The sequence below is a fragment of the Aotus nancymaae genome, unplaced genomic scaffold (genome assembly GCF_030222135.1).
Source record: "Aotus nancymaae isolate 86718 unplaced genomic scaffold, 86718_ANA_hifiasm-v0.15.2.pri h1tg000018l, whole genome shotgun sequence".
Lineage (NCBI taxonomy): Eukaryota > Metazoa > Chordata > Mammalia > Primates > Aotidae > Aotus > Aotus nancymaae.
In genome coordinates this window covers 9,346,216-9,365,218 of record NW_026988430.1, presented here as the reverse complement: position 1 = coordinate 9,365,218, position 19,003 = coordinate 9,346,216, and the positions used below count along the sequence as shown (strand labels likewise).

At 42.7% G+C, this 19,003-nt stretch overlaps 1 protein-coding gene and 1 non-coding gene across 3 annotated transcripts in view; both read right to left on the bottom strand.

Moving 5' to 3' along the window:
• Positions 1 to 1,814: 1,814 nt before the first annotated feature.
• Positions 1,815 to 19,003, bottom strand: part of ALDH3A2 (aldehyde dehydrogenase 3 family member A2) — a 31,637-nt gene continuing 14,448 nt past the window's right edge. The window contains exons 7-12 of one of the 2 annotated variants that reach the window (XM_012472078.3): positions 16,069 to 16,210; positions 14,108 to 14,274; positions 12,409 to 12,508; positions 5,251 to 5,486; positions 4,264 to 4,388; positions 1,815 to 2,000 (exon numbers count right to left, since the gene is read on the bottom strand). In XM_012472078.3, the coding sequence (XP_012327501.2) occupies positions 4,305 to 4,388; positions 5,251 to 5,486; positions 12,409 to 12,508; positions 14,108 to 14,274; positions 16,069 to 16,210 (729 nt within the window). In that variant the 3' untranslated portion in view covers positions 1,815 to 2,000; positions 4,264 to 4,304. The remainder of the gene's footprint in view (positions 2,001 to 4,263; positions 4,389 to 5,250; positions 5,487 to 12,408; positions 12,509 to 14,107; positions 14,275 to 16,068; positions 16,211 to 19,003) is intronic. The other variant, XM_012472079.3, reaches the window with a different exon arrangement.
• Positions 15,279 to 15,385, bottom strand: LOC135275779 (small nucleolar RNA SNORA31). Its single transcript, XR_010343363.1, has one exon. It is a non-coding gene; the product is annotated as a small nucleolar RNA SNORA31 (small nucleolar RNA).

The following is a 19,003-nucleotide window of genomic DNA, read 5'->3' as shown; positions in this document are numbered from 1 at the left end:
AGACATCACATACTCGAGACAGCCTTAATAAAACTAATTATTCAACAAAGTTGATTATACATTCTATAAGTTACATTCTCTCATCGAGTGAGCTGAGTCCTTTTGAGTGTAGGGACGTGGAGTCCCTGTAGTCAGGAGCTCGAAGGCACAGCACAACACTGCCCTGCCCTGCCCTGCCCTGCCCTGTCCAGCAGTAACACTGCATTCCACAGGCCTCTGCTTCAGCCTTGCCCACTCAGGTGAGTACCTCAGGTGGTGGCCACAGCGACTGATGAGAATAACTTCTCACTTGCTCAAGGGATCCTCTTGCCATCCATCCCCTTCGGTATGACCAACTGCAGTGGCTTGCTTGCTTCTTCTCTACAGCATCCACCATCTGTCTGCCCCACGAAGCTCTCAAACCCCAAAGTCATAAGATGCAAGGCCTCTTTGTGAGAGGAAATGGTTCCCTCACTTTAAGTTCTGTAGGCTATTCAGAAAGGGATCTCTCTATAGTTTAAAAAAGTGAAATTTTACTCGCACTGTGCTATTGAAATAAGAAACTTACAGATTTGTCCTTGAAGACCTACTAACCTGCAACTTTAGGGTCCTGAGAGAGGATAAGTATGTTTATAAATACTTTTATTGCCGTATTTTTTTGTTTATTTGTTTCAAAGACAGGGTCTTGCTCTGTCGCCCAAGCTGGAGTGCAGTGGTGCAATCACAGTCCACTGCAGCCTCAATTAATCCTCCTGCTTTAGCCTCCTGAGTAGCAGGGACCACAGACGCATGCCACCACACCTAATTCTAATTTTTTGGTAGAGATGGGGTCTCACTATGTTGTCCAGGCTGGTCTAAAATTCCTGGACTCAAGTGATCCCCCGCCTTGGCCTCCTAAAGTGCTGGGATTACAGGCATGAGCCACCACGTCTGGCTACGCTATTTTTTAAATGCCAGTTAGGTTTTGTAAGATGTAGAATTCTGGCCGGGTGTGGTAGCTTATGCCTGTAATCCCAGCACTTTGGGAGACCGAGGCAGGAGGATCACCTGAGGTCAGGAGTTCAAGGCCAGCCTGGCCAACATGATGAAACCCTGTCTCTACTAAAAGTACAAAAATTCGCAGATGCCTATAATTTCAGCTACTTGGGATGCTGACGCAGGAAAATTACTTGAACCCTAGAGGCGGAGGTTGCAGTGAGCCAAGATTGCACCACTGCACTCCAGCAAGACTCTGTCTCTAAAAAGTGATGCAGAATTCTTTACTTTCAACACAAGAATGACAGGTGATGCTTGTATGACTTTGGCAACTAAGTTCGAGGAAGCCCTAGGATTTACAAGATGCTTTGAGTGATATTAGTCACAAGAGATTGTCGCAACTAAACAAAACACAGGATGATGGAGAATGAATCAGGAAGAATGAACACCACTGGTGAGATGGCACTTCTGACCAGAGGCCTGACTCCTGGAGGTCAAGTTCTTGAGTCCCATTGGAGGAGGAGTAACCCCTCCCTCCCCCACATAGAGCTTTAGTGCCTGAAATCTCATAGGGAACTGGGAAGATCTAACCTCACCTCTGGACTACAGAGGACTGCTGGTAGCCCTGGGAAGTACCAAGCTCTTGAAAGCTTCACACAATGATAGGGGCAGCAGGTGGGCAGTGCCATTAACTGGAGTGAAGGACTCACTGAGTAGGTTCTGAGACTCCCTTACAAGCCCCCAAAGTTTGTATTTAGTCTAATACATTCTCCTCCCCTAGCTCAAAGCTCCAAGATTTGGGTAAGTACAATCTAAGATAGGTTCCCTGAACACCCTATTAGGGAATGTTGGGATTTGGCTAAAATGGCAAGTTTTATTAATAATGAATGACAATGACCTTTAAGTTTGATTACAGTGTGTTTGCATATTTTCTTACTATTTTTGGCAGGATTTAAAAATTATTGGTTCATTAACCATTTAAAAGAGGAATAGTTCAGTAGAGGCACTATGAGGTTGAACAGGATCATTCTTCAGTAATATTCAGCCTGGAGAGAGGAAAAAGGGATCCAGTTTACTCAGCTGCTTTGAAAACCCACCCACAACCAGCCCTGCAACATAAGCTCAGCACTGGGACTCACCTCCTGTCTAAGAGACTCTACATGCATTGTACAAAAAAAGACTACATATCCCTAGGAAGCATAGGATATGTGGTTTGGGCTAAAGGATTAAGCCCTTCCTCAAAAAACAACAATAACAATAATGAGGCAGCAGATGATGGAGGCTATATTCTGTCCACTGTCAATTAGCTGATGTCAGAGTAGAGACTGAAGGTGAAAGTACTAATTTACTATCCTAGCATTTTCAGTAGGAAGCTGAAGTCTCTACATGGAATTCAAAAACTGATAAACAAATTTTTGTTTCTAAAATTCAAAAGTAGGCCGGGCATGGTGGCTCACACCCATAATCCCAGCACTTTGGAAGGCCGAGGCGGGCAGATCACAAGGTCACAAAATCGAGACCATCCTGGCCAACATGGTAAAATCTCATCTCTACTAAAAATACAAAAATTAGCTGGGCATGGTGGTGCACGCCTGTAGTCCCAGCTACTTGGGAGGCTGAGGCAAAAGAATCACTTGAACCCAGGAGGCAGAGGTTGCAGTGAGCTGAGATCGCGCCACTGCATCCAGCCTGGCGACAGAGCGAGACTCCATCTCAAAAAAAAAAAAAAATTCAAAAGTAGTACTGAATTTAATCCATCCTACTGAAGCCCGAGGAAGGGCTGTTGGAATCTCAAGGTTCAAATGTCATATTTGGTTGTCAAAGGCCTAATGACATTTATCAACATTAACCTCTTACGTTTCTCAATCTTTTAAAACCCACATGTCTCACAATGCCTTTTGTAGCTTCTAAGCTTTACTGGAACTTTACTTTGTGTATAGTACTTATGCTAATTCTAGTAAGGTAATTAATAAAATCAAATCCAAGGACATAACAAAATAAGGAAACTATTAAGTACATAAAAGCCATTTCAGAAAAATGTTTGTAATTACAATAAATAGACTCTTCAGTAGTCTATTTTGAATACGGATTCAATACTCTTCTGTATTTTGAATATAGATTCAAAGTCATTTGTCTAAAATAAAAGATAATCTGATAAAAAGAGGATTAAAAGCTGAGAGAGGAGCAGAAAAGCAGCAGAGTGGAAAAGAAAAGCAAATCTCTACCTGGTTCCAGACTGAATCCAAAGAAATATTAACAGCTAATAGTAATGAGAACTGAGAGAGAGGGTTGACAGTGGCCTGGGGAATCACTGACATCTACTCCCTCATTCTATAAATGAGCAAGCTGAGGCCCAAGGAAGAGCTCAGAAAAGGCTTTGGCCCAAGGTCATAATTAAGTCAACATCAAGCCGGGAATCAAAACACATTTTCTTGTTCCTGCTAAAGGTTTTATATATTGCTGCTTCTCTAGACCCTCACAGAGAAAAACATGTCTGCCAAACCATTTCGGGAACTCAAACCTGCCTGGCACAGAGCACTGTACCTGGGGGAGCTTCTTGGGAGTTTGGTAAGCCTAGAGAATGCAGACTCAGCCTGGATCTCCATATTTTCCATGAAACTAAAAAAATTCTATCCCAACCAAGACGCATTATCAGGCTGGGGAACCGAGGTCTTGGGATAATAACGAAAGAGGCAGATAATGATCAGAGACTCAAGCAAGCCTCTAACCACACCTCCAGCCTCAGGAAGGGAGAGAAGAAAGTAGCCCCTAAATTGCATACTACACCTTGATTCACGACATTTGCTGCCATGAATCCCAAAGTCAAACCTTATTTAAAAAATGAAAACAAATCAAAACTACTCAGTGATTTTTAAAATACTATTCTTAAATTATGACACAAAGAGTTCAGTGCCCAGATGGTGATAAGTCTCAGTTAGTCAGCTGGCACTTCCTCCAGGAGAGTTGAGTAGATGGGGAAGAGAAAGGAGGCTCACACTCAGCTGCCCTGTTCCTAGAAATGACGTATGCTTCACCTGGACCCAACTAAGCCATTGCCTCTGCAGACTTCTCTTAGATTCTGAGCAAGTTGCCCAACCCTTTTAAAACTATGGATAAGTGGAGTTTTAACACCTGATACTCTGGGCCCAAGTCCAAAATGTCTAGAGACAAGTAAGTTAAGCATTCTTTTTTCAATAACCCCTAAGCCTCCAACTGTAGAAAAAAAAAAAAAACAAACGAAAAAAACCCTTGAAAACATACCCCAACTTGGCCCACCTTATATAGAGAAAGAAAACAAGAAGTTCCTACCTCACTCTTAACAGACAGGGCTGGGTTTTGAAATCTGCTGTTCATCTCTGTTTACTGGACCAACGCAGTCTGTGAACTACCAGAAAAATCAACAGGGCCTTTCTCCTCAGCACAGCTTGGTATTTCTGAGAAAACCCAAATGATTTCAAATGCAACTGTTATCTCCAATTCCACTAAAGCTGGGATACTGTAAGATGAGCCAATCCTCCTTCAAATTTTAAACAAAATGTAAACGCAGCTATTTCCATTGCCTTTTCCAAGCCCATTCTTCACGGATGTGGTCGATATTTTCAATCTTATCTCCGCTGAGGGTGCCACAGACATAATCACCTTCCTCATTCCATCTTAACTTTAATTATCATGGATTTCCTCTTTTACCCCAAGATATGCAAACTGCCTTGAGAAGGCCTCTTTGCAAGCCCACCTCTATAATGACTGATCACCAAAGAAAAACTTTATCAGGTAGTCAACTCTCGGGGAAAAGCACTCAAGCCTAATAAATATTCCTCACCAAAGCCCTTTCACCAGCACTACCGTCCACCAGAGTTCTTGCCTCCATCTCCATGGCAAGCTGATTTCATGCACATTCAAGAACAAAGCTGGGAGTGACAAGGAAAATCCAATACCATACCAAAAGGATCAAAGGGTTAGACAGCTCAGAATTTTGCAAGCAAGTTCTACACCGTTTAGACTGTTAGACCAGAGGTCAGCAAACTTTTCTGTAACAATTTAGGCTTTGAGGGCCATTCAGCCTCTGTTGCAACTACTCAGCTCTGTCACCATCCCGTGAAAGCAGCTGTGGATAAGTGGGTGTGGTCGTGTTCCAATAACTTTAGTGACAAAAGCAGGTAGCTGGCCAAGAGGCTGTGGTTCACTGACCCTGTCTTAAGACTCTACAAGTTAATGTAGAATCTTGCTAGAATATGCATCTGGCAGCCATCGGGCCAGGACCAGAACAAATGGCACTCATGGGTAATAGGGACTCACCTTGACAAGCACAGCTGCTACAATACCCAGGAAAGTGAGCAACAGGAGACCGAGTTTTTCTTTGTTGAACCGTTTCAAGAGAAAAAATTTTCCCCAGTCCACCTTTGACTGGCTGTTGGGAGGATATCTGAGTTTGTTAGCACCTTCTCTCTTTAAACTTTTTAATAAACAGGGACGCTGATGAGAAAAAGTATCGAAAGTATGTTTTCCATGATAAGCTCCCATTCCACTGGAACCTGAAGTAAAGGGAACAGACAAAGCAAGCTTCACTGTAGATGATGCAAGCTACTTCTGTCTAACAATGACCAAGAAAGCCCACATGCACTCCCTGCTGCCTGGGCACCCCCACTGAACCTCTCTGACAGCCGAATTATCTCTTTTCAGTAAGTAATTACCAGCTTCCCTGGAGAAGTCAATGTCCCTGTCAAACAGGATGCTTTCCAAGAGCAAGACAAGGACTTGCACTTCTGCTAGGGCTGTGGCCCTCATATATGCCAGGGACTGTGCTAAGAGTTTAAATCATTCTCTTAAGATAATTCTCACCACAATCCCACTTGGTGAATTATCAGCAGCCTCATTTCCAGAGAGAGAACGGGAGCTTACAGGGTCAGTTAACCTGCCCAGGGTCACATGGCTGGTAAATGGCAAACCCAGAACCTGAACCCAGACCAGACTCTGAATGCTACGTGTGCTCTCTTCCCACCATTCCATGTGGCTTCATTCATCCATGGCCCCACTCACCCACCTGTTTTCTCTAAGCCTGTAGAAAGTAAGAGTAACAGAGTTGCACAGCTGGGTGATAATAAGCAAGTATAAACCTCTGCCCTCCACAAAGCCATGCTCTGTGACAGTTTTCATTTCTCTAATTTGTTGTGTATACAACAAACTGACAGGCACAAAGGGGAGCAGTGTCTGCTGGGCAGAGGGAATGGCATGTGCGATGTAGGACACAGGTGACCAGAGGCCAGGGAGCAGTTTACCAGGGCCAGGCTGCAGGAAGGAATCATTCATGAAGCGGCCCTGGTGTGAGAAGAGACCCGAGGACAAGACCCTGAGAAACCCTGACAATGAGGGAGGGTAAAGAATGAGGGAGGGGCCAGCCAATGACATAACCAAGGTAGTAAGAAACTGGGAAAATTCTGGGAGGTTGACAGGAGGATTGCTTGAGCCCAGGAGTTCAAAGTTGCAGTGAGCTCTGATTGAGCCACACTGCATTCCAGCCTGGTCAACAAAGCAAGATCCTGTCTCAAAAAATAAACAAACAAATAAAAAGCAAAAAACTGACATAAAGGAAATTACAAAGTTTTGTTGAAAGATATAAAAGGGTTATATAAATGAAAGGATGATATAACGTATTCCCATTAAGACTCCACATTTTAAAGATATAAATTCTTCCCAAAATAATTTAAGTTTAAATCAATTTTAATCAAAATCCCCGGGGATTTTTGAAGGTTTTTTGTTTTTCTTTCTTTCTTTCTTTCTTTCTTTTTTTTTTGAGTAGGAGAAGGTAGTGATTCCAAAGATCATCTGGAAAAATTAATTTAGATAAGAACTAGAAAAAACACTGAAAAACAAGAATAATGAGAAACTTTAACGTTTAGATATTTCAATAGTGCCGCGTCCTAAAGAGCAAGCTACTGAGTTGGTTGAATTTGTGGGTTTTAGAGTCAGGCAACTTTGGCTCGTTTCTTAGTTGTTTTAATAAGACAACTTATTAGCTGTCTGTCTCTAAAATGCGTGCATTTGGCCAGGCGCGGTGGCTCATACCTGTAATCCCAGCACTTTGGGAGGCTGAAGTGGGAGGGTTGCTTGAACCCAGGAGTTCAAGACCAACCTGGGCAACATAGTGAGACCCCATCTCTACAAAAAAATTTTTCTTAATTACCCAGGCACAGTGGTGCACACTGTCCCAGCTACTCAGGAGGTTGAGGTGGGAAGATTGTTTGAGCCCAAGAGGTTGAGGCTGCGGTGAGCCATGATTGCACCACTGTACTCTAGCCTGAGTGACAGAGGAGACCATATCTTAAAAAAGAAAATAAAAGAAGGCTGGGCTTGGTGGCGCATGCCTGTAATCCCAGCACTTTGGGATTCTGAGGCGGGCAGATCATGAGATCAGGAGGTCGAGACCATCCTGGCCAACATGGTGAAACTCCGCCTCTACTAAAAATACAAAAATTAGGTGGGTGTAGTGGCGCTCACCAGTAGTCCCAGCTACTTGGGAGGCTAAGGCAGGAGAATCACTTGAACTGGGGAGGCGGAGGTTTCAGTGAGCCAAGATCGCGCCACCGCACTCCAGCCTGGGCAACAGAGCAAGACTCCATCTCAAAGAAAAAAAAAAAAAAGAAAGGCAGGAATTCAACCGCAGCACCTGGCATATAATAAGCACTTACTAAATATCACTTATAAAGAAAGCTAACTGTACAACTACTGCAATTGAAACTGTGGTACTGGCCCATGGAAAAAACAAACCAGAAAGATGAGAAAACCCTAAGAATGTCCCAAACGTGTACCAATGGTATAAGGATGATTATTTCAAAAAATGGCGCCAGCATAATTAGTTTACTCTTTGGAAAAAAAAAAAAAAGGCAGATTATTATATCATACAGCATTCTAAAGTAAACTCCATGGCAGTTTTTTATTTCTTATTTTTGAGACGGAGGCTCACTCTGTCAGTCTGTTGCCCAGGCTGGAGAGCAGTGATCTCGGCTCACTGCAGCCTCCACCTCCCAGGTTCAAGCGATTCTCCTGCCTCAGCCTACAGACTAGCTGGGACTGCAGGTATGTGCCACCACGCCCAGCTAATTTTTTTTGTATTTTTAGTGGACATGGGGTTTCACCATGTTGGCCAGGCTGATCTCAAGATCTTGACCTCAGATGATCCAGCTGCCTTGCCTTTCCGAAGTCCTGGGATTACAGGCGTAAGCTAACATGCCTGGCCAACTCCACAGTTAAATGTTAAAATTAAAAAGAAAGAAAAAGAAACTGCAGATATTTATTTTATTATTTGTTTATTTATTATTATTATTTTTAAGACAGAGTCTCGCTCCGTTGCCCAAGCTGGAGTGCAGTGGCACGATCTTTGCTCACTGCAACCTCCACGTCCCAGGTTCAAGCTATTCTCCTCCCTCAGCCTCCTGACTGGCTGGGATTATAGGCAGCGTCACCATGCCTGGCTAATTCTTTTGTATTTTTAGTATAGACAGGGTTTCACCATGTTGGCCAGGTGCCTCGGCCTCCTGAAGTGCTGGGATTACAGGCATGAGCCACTGTGCTTGGCTTACAGATGATATTTATATAATACCGAAGTGGGGAAAGCTTTCCTAAGCCTACTTTCCAAATCAGAAATCAAAAACCAAAAAGCCACACAGGTTTAGGCCGGGCGCAGTGGCTCACTCCTGTAATCCCAGCACTTTGGGAGGCTGAGGAGGGCAGATCACCTGAGATCAGGAGTTGGAGACCAGCCCGGCCAACATGGTGAAACCCCAACTCTACTAAAAATACAAAAATTAGGTGGGTGTGGTGGCAGGTGCCTACAATCCCAGCTACTAGGCAGGAGGTGGGGGTTGCAATGAGCTGAGATAGTGCCACTGCACTCCAGCCTGGGTGACAAGGGCGAGACTGTGTCTCAGAAAATAAATAAAATACAATAAATAAATGTTTCAAATCATAGATAAAATTAAAACAAATTAAAATCTGGAAAGGGATATGTGTTACAGATAGGACTGAGGATTTTCTTACTTATTAAAAAAAGACTATTTATATACCAATAAGGAAGACGTGAACATAGCAAAAATATCAAAGGACATAAACAGAAAATTCATGAGAGTACTAAAAATAAATTCAAACTCACTAATAATCAAAGGAGTACAAATTAAAATAAGACCCTTTTCTTTCTGTCTAGAAATTTAGTGATGGAATAATCCAGAATTAGGGTATAAGGAAGTAAACGCTCATACTGTTCGTGGGAATATAAGGTGGCGGAAATCTGCAAAGACACTTGAAATATGTATCAAAAGCTTTAAAGATAATGCATTTCTTTTTTTTTTTTTCTTTTTTTTTTGAGACGGAGTTTCGCTCGTTACCCAGGCTGGAGTGCAATGGCGCGATCTCGGCTCACCGCAACCTCCGCCTCCTGGGTTCAGGCAATTCTCCTGTCTCAGCCTCCTGAGTAGCTGGGATTACAGGCACGTGCCACCATGCCCAGCTAATTTTTTGTATTAGTAGAGACGGGGTTTCACTATGTTGACCAGGATGGTCTCGATCTCTTGACCTCGTGATCCACCCGCCTTGGCCTCCCAAAGTGCTGGGATTACAGGCTTGACCCACCGCGCCCGGCCAAGATAATGCATTTCTAAAGAAAAACCTAGGCCGGGCGTGATGGCTCAGCCTGTAATTCTAGCACTTTGGAAGGCCAAGGCAAGTGGATCTCTTGAGCACAGGAGTTTGAGACCAGCCTGGCTAACATGGCAAAACCCTGTCTTTACAAAAAATACAAAAATTAGTTGGGCATGGTGGCATGCACCTGTAATTCCAGCTACTTGGGATGCTGAGTCAGGGTAATTGCTTGAACCCGAGAGTTGGAGGTTGCAATGAGCTGAGATTGCACCATTGCACTCCAGCCTGGGCAACATGGTGAGACTTAGTCTCAAAAAAAGAAAAAATAAATAAAGAAAAATCTAAACTATATGCCAAAATATTAATAGTGTTTATGTCTGGGAAGTTATTACATTTTTCGTTAAAGTCTAACTGTTTAGACTTTTTGCTGCTGTGTCTATGTTACTTTGAGAATTAGAAGAAAACAGCATGTTTTTCAAATTGGAAAATTGTATAAGCCCTTTTAACACAGTAATTACACTTCTAGACATTTTTCCTAAAGAAATAATCAGAGATTGCATAAAGATACATTACATAAGAATCATACCAGAAAAATTGAAATCTGATACCAGGAATTGGTTACATAAATATGCCACATTAGTATGATGGACAGTATGCAGTTACTAAAATTATGGCATGCAAGAATATTGACATGGGAAATTGTCACACTATCCTGTCGCATATAGGGTACAGAATATATATTATGATACCTTTTTGAATAGAATATTCAAGTGTCTGTGTATATGTGTGTGCATGTATGTGCAAGACATAAACCAGTTATCTTTATATAGTGGGGTTATGAATAACGTAAATGTTTATTCTTTGGGCTCTTCTATCTTTTCCAAGTTTTCTTTAAAAACTGGTACTCCTTTTACATTTGGGGGTCAAGACTTGTTTTTTCTTTATTTATTTATTTACCTTTTTTTACAGCATGGCCATTATAATAATGTATTATATGCCTGAAATTTGCTAAGACAGTAGACCTGTTTTTTTCTTTTGTGTCTTCTTTTTGTATTTTTGATTTTTATGAGTATATAATATGTTGTTTGTTTCATTTTTATTTTTGAGATGAAGTCTTGCTCTGCTGCCCAGGCTAGAGTGCAGTGGTGCGATCTCGGCCCACTGCAACCTCTGTCTCCCAGGTTCAAGTGATTCTCCTGCCTCAGCCTCCCTAGTAGGTGGGACTACAGGCATGCGCCACACCTGGCTAATTTTTTTTATTTTTAGTAGAGACGGGGTTTCACCATGTTGGCCAGGCTGGTCTTGAACTCCTGACCTCAAGTGATCCGCCCACCTCTGCCTCCCAAAGTCCTGGGATTACAAGCATGAGCCATGGCACCCAGCCTTGTTTTGTTTTAAATAAGATGGTATAGTCAATGATGCCACAGGCTACCTTGTCAAGCAGGACAGGGACTGAACCCAAGTCACTTAGATTTGCAATTAGAGGGCACTGGAGACACCATATAGAACAATTACAGAGTGGACTACTGCAGTAGCACAGTGGATGCCAGGATCTATGCAGTGAGCTGAGGAAGTAGAGACAATGGAGTCCAATCTTTTAAGCATTCAGGCTACAAAACTATTAGTTACTCCAGCCAAAATCCCAGGAGTCATCCTCTTTCATTCATCCCCTCCTCCAACATTCACTCCATCAGCAAATCCTGCTGCTTGATCCAAAAAATTCCCACTTCCCTTTCCACTATCTCCCCTGCTACCACCCTCTCCAAGCCACCACTATTTCCAAGTTGGATCTGCCAACACCTACTGATTTGGCCTCTTCCCACCTGTCCTTCACCCATGTATGTGCACAGTCACTGTGCGGGGTGCTGGCCATGTTTACCTCCTAGACAAGGATCTGTGGCTACAGGTCAAGGCTCCTTGGTCATAGAACAAGGTTTCCTTAACCAGGAACAGGCAGTCCTGCCAAACTGGGCCATTCCATCCCATGGAGCAAATGATTTATGGTATTACAAAGGGAGAGGATAGAACAGGGCTTCAAGACAGTGGCTTTTACGGTTTGCTTTTTGTTATGAGAATGTTTTCATCTTGGCTATTTTGTAATATCTCTATTAGATAGTAGAGAAGCCCACCTAGCCTACGTCCCAAAGGAGAAAAAGCTGAGTCAGTCATCTCGCACATTGGAGAGGGAGGCAAGTCATGTTCTAAAGGGAACAATAAGGATCAGGCTATGGCCACAAAGCTTCACTTAGGATGAATTTTTTCCTGCCCACTCTCTCTAGAACAGGGGGCATCTCATTCTACTCAAATCACAAAACAATTAAAGGAGAAACTGCTCTTCCCAACAAAGGGCTGGGAAACAATGCAGGTAAGAACTGAGCAGAAACCAAAGGCACATTTAAAAACTCCTCAAACTGTGGTCTGTCCCCTGGCATTCTGAACCTTTTATTTGCTACTTCATTAAAAAAAAAAAGGGAGAGAGAGAGCGAGATCTTGTTAATTAATTTGAGACCTGTCTTGGTTCCCAAATCTCCTAAATGTGGCAGGACAATAAACAAAATCAATGAAGTGAACAAAGTAATGATTACAACTGTGGTCAGTCAGTGCTGCTGACAGAAGGAGAGTGACGGGACATTTGCCCTGTGCTGGAGGGGCGGGTGGGAAAGCGGGAAAACCACAGTCAACTGGGTGACCAGGGAAGGCCTCCCTCAGGAGACGACAATCAGGGTATGCAGCAGCTGGCTATTTCAACAGCTCAAACAATCCACTTGTGAAATGGTGGTGCTTTTGAAATATCTGCTATGAGCAGGAGAAAGTAAGACTCACCCACTCCTCCAAAGGGGAAAGAGTTGAGCATGAAGTGCATGATGACGTCATTGCCTGTGACACCTCCGCTGGACGTCTCATCAATCATCCGTTTGATGAGCTGAGGACAGACCAAAGGCATCCAGGTCAGTGAAGCTGCCTCTTAGGGAATACTCAGGTCCCGCCACACAGAGGGCTGTGTGCTCAGTTATGTGCTCAAAGCATGCACATTCTAGCTTTGTGTCTGAAAATTCTCGAGTTTGGGGACACCATGCCAGCCAGATAGACAAACAATGTAAACTGTGGTTAATTTAGCAAAGTGACTGATACCCAACTTCTCAGACACACATCTAGTGCACAAAGGGAGGCAGCTCCAAACCTCTGGGCCTACTTAGCCACCACCTAGAGTTGTACTCCCCAGCACAGCAGCAAAAGGCTCTTTATAAAGGGAAAGTTTAGGCTACATTCCAGCTTTAAAAACTGTTATTGTTTCTTTCTTTTCTCGCTCTAAATTATAACATATGATTAAGAGTTATTATTTAGTCTTTGTAAAATGCAAAAATATTTAAGACTTTAGCATCCTATTTAAGAATTAAATGGTTGGTTGGCCTAAGACCCAGAAAAGCACAAGAACACTTGACTAGTAAATGCCATTTCACTTGGGTGCCAGCAAGCCCTTGAGAGTTCTTCACAGCAAATGTCAAGTCTGGACAGTAGTGACCTCAGGTGACCCACTACTGGGAAGTGCTCCACACCTGACTTGTACCTTGGCCAGCCGACTTTCAGCTTCAGGGTTCCTTCTTGCCCACATTATCCATGGTTTTAAATGTCAAACCATTGTTTTGTAATAACCAAGTCTTTACTGAGCCCCACACATTGGGTCTCATTTCAAATGCCTGTAGCTATCTGTATCTTAATAGCATCACAAGCTCCAAAAGGTGTCCCATGACTATCCATACATTACCATCAGAAGCTCTCCAGAAAACATTTGGCTTATGAACTCCTCAGATCTTGACTAGTCTCTTTTCCCTTCTAGTTTTCCCGCTTCTTCAGAGGGCTTCTGAACCTACTTGCCTTCCTTGAGGCCACTGTATCTTAGTAGCAGCTGGTCCCCTAGTGACATGAATGAGTGAACCACGCAGCAAGTGGCAGAACTGCTCAGCCAGGTGATGCGGTTCCACCACTCTACAAGAAGCTAATGTAATGTGAGAAACTAAAATCCGTGACATCACAGCCACTTATGTGACAATGTTGGGGTCTCTGTCCCACACGACCCCCTCTGATGGCAGTGAATTCCATTTTGGTCACAGGGCAGGCAAGAGCACTCAAGTTAAGAAAAAACAGCATTGATGTGATTCACAGAGGAGCTGTCTTTGCATTCAGCAATGCCCTGTGGATTAACATCAGAAAAGCATTTAATGCTGGCACATATAAGTCTTCCAATTATACAGGAGATGTTTGTGAATCAAAAACCCTGTGACACTCACCCCTGCAGACTCAGATATAACCCCAGGGAGGAGGGGAATGGAGACTGTGATAACTCCAGAGCCTCATTATCCAAGACAGCAACCTAGGAATGCAACCTCACTTAGTGGACTCTGATACTATACAAAAAAACACATCATTGTTTTACATTGTTTTTTGCATTGTTTTACAGCAAAGAAGGAACATGACTCTTGACAGTCACTTATGATAGTGAGCTGTTCTCTCTAAAGCTTACCTTATGGTTATGTGAAAACACATAGAGAGCCAGAGGCTTTTCACGTTCATTTATGAAATTTATGGCCTCATCTACGTTTTTCACGGGCACTATTGGAAGAACTGGTCCAAAAATTTCTTCTTGCATCACCTTGGTTTTAGGATCAACATCAGTAAGTACTGTTGGGGCTTAAAAGAAAATAAACAAAATGAAAATGCTTAGACAAAAATGCACAACTCTCATCTTATATTTCTTTCATTGAGTCACCTATCCATCCCTTTCCCTCTCCTATCCAAGTCATATCTATTGAAAAGAGCATGTGGATGAACTGTGCAAATACTCAATGTCTCCAAAGCCTGTGAATTACAACCCTGTGGGTACCTGTGCAAACCAAGGGAACGATATACAATCAAATATATCTTTTTCATACTTAACCCTGTTCACAGCCATGCATGTATTTAACTGTAGATTATACTTAACATTTTTCTGTGGACAGGTTTTTCTAGGAGCAAAGACAGCTCCTCTGTGAATCAAATCAATACTATTTTTTTCTTAACTCAAGTGCTTTCATATATATTATCTCATTAATCTTTATTACAACTCTGTTAGACAGATTAAGAAAACAGGCTTAAATGGTCAAAATTCCCTAAGCCTTAGTTCAGTGTTCCATCTACCATGGGGAAGAGGCACAAGAAAGGAGGGCGAAACAGATGCTGAGGAGGCTATGCAGAGTGTCCCAGCATTTGCTGCCAATATAAGTCACCAACTGGTAGTACTCCAAAAGATGCTGTAAAGAATAAACTGGATCGTCAACCAAAAGAGAAGTCATCTAACAAGTTGGCACTTTGCCTTTACCCCTAGTTTCTACTAGGGCATCTTGGCAATATGGCTGGGGACAGCTTCCTGCAGTACCACTTCTAGGGGTATATAAGCTGCCACCCCAAATCCATTGCCCACATCTTCCTCAGGTCAGAGAACCAATTTGCGCTGGGTGTCTACTTCCTCTGCATAGCTGTGCTCAGGTAAGATGATCCTAGCTCGAAGTCAGGGGAAAGTCCTAATTAGTCTATGAGCTACTTAGGATAGCCCCTTCCCCTTGCCATTCTTAGCCTAGAAATGGGCAATGTGGACATACTGAGGATGGGAGAACAGAGAGGTGAAAGAATTAGAGTCTGTTTTCCCTCTTTTCTACAGATGTATTCCCCAATTCAATCTGGGCCACCACCAAGAGAGACAGAAGGTACAGGGATTGTTTTCTTTTACATCCTAGTACAAAAAATCAGGGCTTTTTGATGGTACCACCGAGCCACTGAATTATCCAGCTCAGGAGAACCTCGGGACTGCTAATTATAAGATAATCAATTTCTGCTTATTTCAATATTTTAAGGTTTTTTTTGAGGGGGTAACTTGTAGCATCTTTTCTGATAAAGGGGATAAGTAAAGCTATGTGGGACAGCTTCTTTGCCAGCCAAGTCCAAATGTATCTAACTTTTCTGTCACCTTACATTTTACTCTAGAAAAATGCTTAACATTCAAAGTAATACATATTCAAGGCAAAGAAGAGAAAGCATAAAGGTACACAAATCATCAGGTCAAGCATGATGGACCAAAACATTATTTCTGGAGTGGTACTGTCACTGGTTAGTTGTAGAATAGTGGCCAAGCTATTTTCTTCTCTGTGCTGTTTTCCTATCCACAAACTGGAGATAATTACAAGTTCTACTCTGCTTCTCAGGGTCGTTAGGAAGAAAAAAGTAGTTATGTGTAAATATGAACAACTGGAGCAACGCTGGTGGCATCATTCAACACACAGAAACACAGACATTTTAAATAGTTTATAACAAAAGCTACAGTATAACGGAAAGCAGTATTTAGTACTTTAACAATTAAACGCTGTATATTTAAGAGTTTATTTAGTAAGTAGCATCAGCAAAAACTGCCAAATTGCCATCTTCACTTAGGAAAAGGAGAATTTCCATTACCTATGTAGCGTGTGGCCTCATCCGTCTCCCCACCAAAAGCTATCTTTTGTCCTTCAAGCAAACTTAGTATCCTCTTAAAATGACGACGATTGATGATCCTTTCATAATCAGGAGATTCTTTTACATTTTCTCCATAAAATTCCTATTTAAAACAACACAAGTATACAAATGTCATAAAGACCCACATTTCAATTTCAATAAGTACAATATCCAGCCATGCCCCCAAATCAATCTGGTTTTCTATCCTCACAGAATCAAACACCCCACCCCTCAAGTAATTGAACAGTAGTATAATAGTAGTAAGTTTCAGCTTTTTGGCAGGTCAAGGACTAGAAAATAAAGCATGCACACACCCAGAGATCTATCACTGTCTATAGTACCAAGGGTCCTTACGGATCTCTTACAATCCAACCATGGGCCTTCACCCTCTGGGGCTGACAGCAGGAGTAGGCTTAGAAAAGAAGTCTTGTTTTACATCAGGGTTGCCTATTTGTTCACACACTGGCTGTGCCTGCTCTCCCCCTACATTAAGTTGGGTAGTTTCAGCAGAGACGCTAAGATCTGCAAAGCCTAAAATATTGACCACTGAGCCCTTTACAGAAAACATTTGCCAATCTTTGCTCCACTTTGTTGTTTTGGTATTGTTTGAACTGGTATTTCCACCACTTATACATGATGGTGAAACCACTCAAAGGCTCAAAGTACAGCTTTGGTAAAATACCAAGGTAAAAGAACCTCAATAATAATACAACCAATATTTACTTTGTCAAATAAACATGAAATTACTGAATTGCTGCATCACTTCAAGGCCTTGCGAGAGTTCTCAATTTAATCTCAAATCAAAATGAACATTGTTCACCCAACCTCTACCAAGAATACTTCTCAAGACTGGGTGGTAGGAATCACCTGTGTGGCTTGCTAAAATGCATGTGTCTAGGCTTTGACTCCAGAGTGGTAAAAGCTACCAACAGTAGCTTTCAATGCTGACTACATCATAGAATCACCTGGGGGCCTCCAAAAAGCTGAATCTGGAGGGTAAGTCTTGCAAACTTGTTTTTAAATGGCTCCCTACTGATTCTGACATGTAGCTTGAGAACCACTGTGTTAGAGTATAAATGCCTCAAAGGGAGGCAGAGGCCGTTATTCCCTTGAAACTGAATTCATTACCACATTCAACTAAGCATTTCTCCAATTCCCAAATATTTTCAATCTCACAAGTATATTTAACCATTCTCTCTTTCCACATACTCTTAATCTGGGCAACTCTCCCTTCATGTTCTCATCTGGATCCATTTTTAGTCTTATCACTGAAAATGATAGTTCAATTCCCATATCAAGACCCTAGTACCTCATCAGCCAAGTTACTCTGCCTCAAACACATATTGAACTATCTCCCTGAACTTCCTGGTACACAATTTTATTTATTTATTTATTTATTTATTTATTTTTGAGACAGGGTCTCATTCTGTCACCCAGGGTGGAGTACAGTGGCACAATCTTAGCTCACTGCAGCCTCTGTCTCCCAGGCAGGCTCAAGCGATCCTCCTACCTCAGCTTCCCAAGTGGCTGGGTCCACAGGTGCACACCACTACACCCAGCTAATTTTTATATGTCTTGTAGAGATAGGATTTTGCTATATTGCCCAGCTGATCTTCAACTCCTAGCCTTAAGTGATCTGTCTTGCCTCAGCCTCCCAAAGTGCTGGGATTACAGGAGTGAGCCACTGTGCCCAGCCAATTTTCTCTTTTCTTTTTTTTTTTTTTTTTTTTGTTGAGACAGGGTCTTGCACTGTCACCCAGGCTGGAGCACAGTGGTGCAATAATGGCTCACTGCAGCCTTGAACTACTGGGCTCAAGTGAACCTTCTGGCTTCGGCCTCCTGAGTAGCTAGGACTACAGGCATATGCCACCATGCCTAGCTAACCATCTTTTTTTTGTAGAGTCAGGGTCTTATTATGTTGACCAAGCTGGTTTTGAACTCCTGGGCTCCAGTGATCCTCCCACGTTAGCCTCCCAAAGTGCTGGGATTACAGGAGTGAGCCACCGCAACTGGCAACAATTTTTATTTTCTTTTTTTTAAAATTTTTTGAGACAGACTCTCATTCCATTACCCAGGTTGGAGTGCAGTAGCAAGATCTTGGCTCACTGCAACCTCCACCTCCCGGGTTCAAGCAATTCTCGTGCCTCAGCCACCCAAGCAGCTGGAATTATAGGCACGTGCTACCATGCCTGGTTAATTTTTTTACTTTTAGTAGAGACGGGGTTTGCCATGTTGGCCAGGCTGGTCTCGAACTCCTCACCTCAAGTGATCAACCTGCCTTGGTCTCCCAAAGTGCCAGGATTATAGGCATGAGCCACTGTGTCTGGCCAACAATTTTCATTTTCAGATCACATGCATTACTCTTTGGTGTTTTTGATCCTTCCTTTCAGTGCTCAATTAACATCTGTTGAGTAAACAGTGGCTGCTCCAATAATTTCTTTCATCTGAGAGGTTAATGACCCTCACCCACTGCTGAACTCAGTCACATTACTCATCTGGTCATCCCATTCTTTTATTTCTTTTTTTTAAGACAAAGTCTCGCTCTGTCGCCCAGGCTGCTGGAGTGCAGTGGTGTGATCCTAGCTCACTGCAACCTTTGCCTCCAAGGTTCAAGCGATTCTCGTGCCTCCGGTTAATTTTTTTTTGTATTTTTACTAGAGACGGGGTTTCACCATATTGGCCAGGCTGGTCTTGAACTTCAGATCTCAAGTGATCTGCCGCCTAGGCCTCCCAAAATGCTGGGATTACGGGCATGAACCACTGCATCCAGCCACCGCATCCAGCCTCCATTGCTTTCTACCAACCTAAATCCTACATTTTCTTCAAGTCTTGGCTTAGGTCTCTACCATGCAGCTTTCCTTGGTTCCCTCACTGCAGATATTTATTTTAAACACTC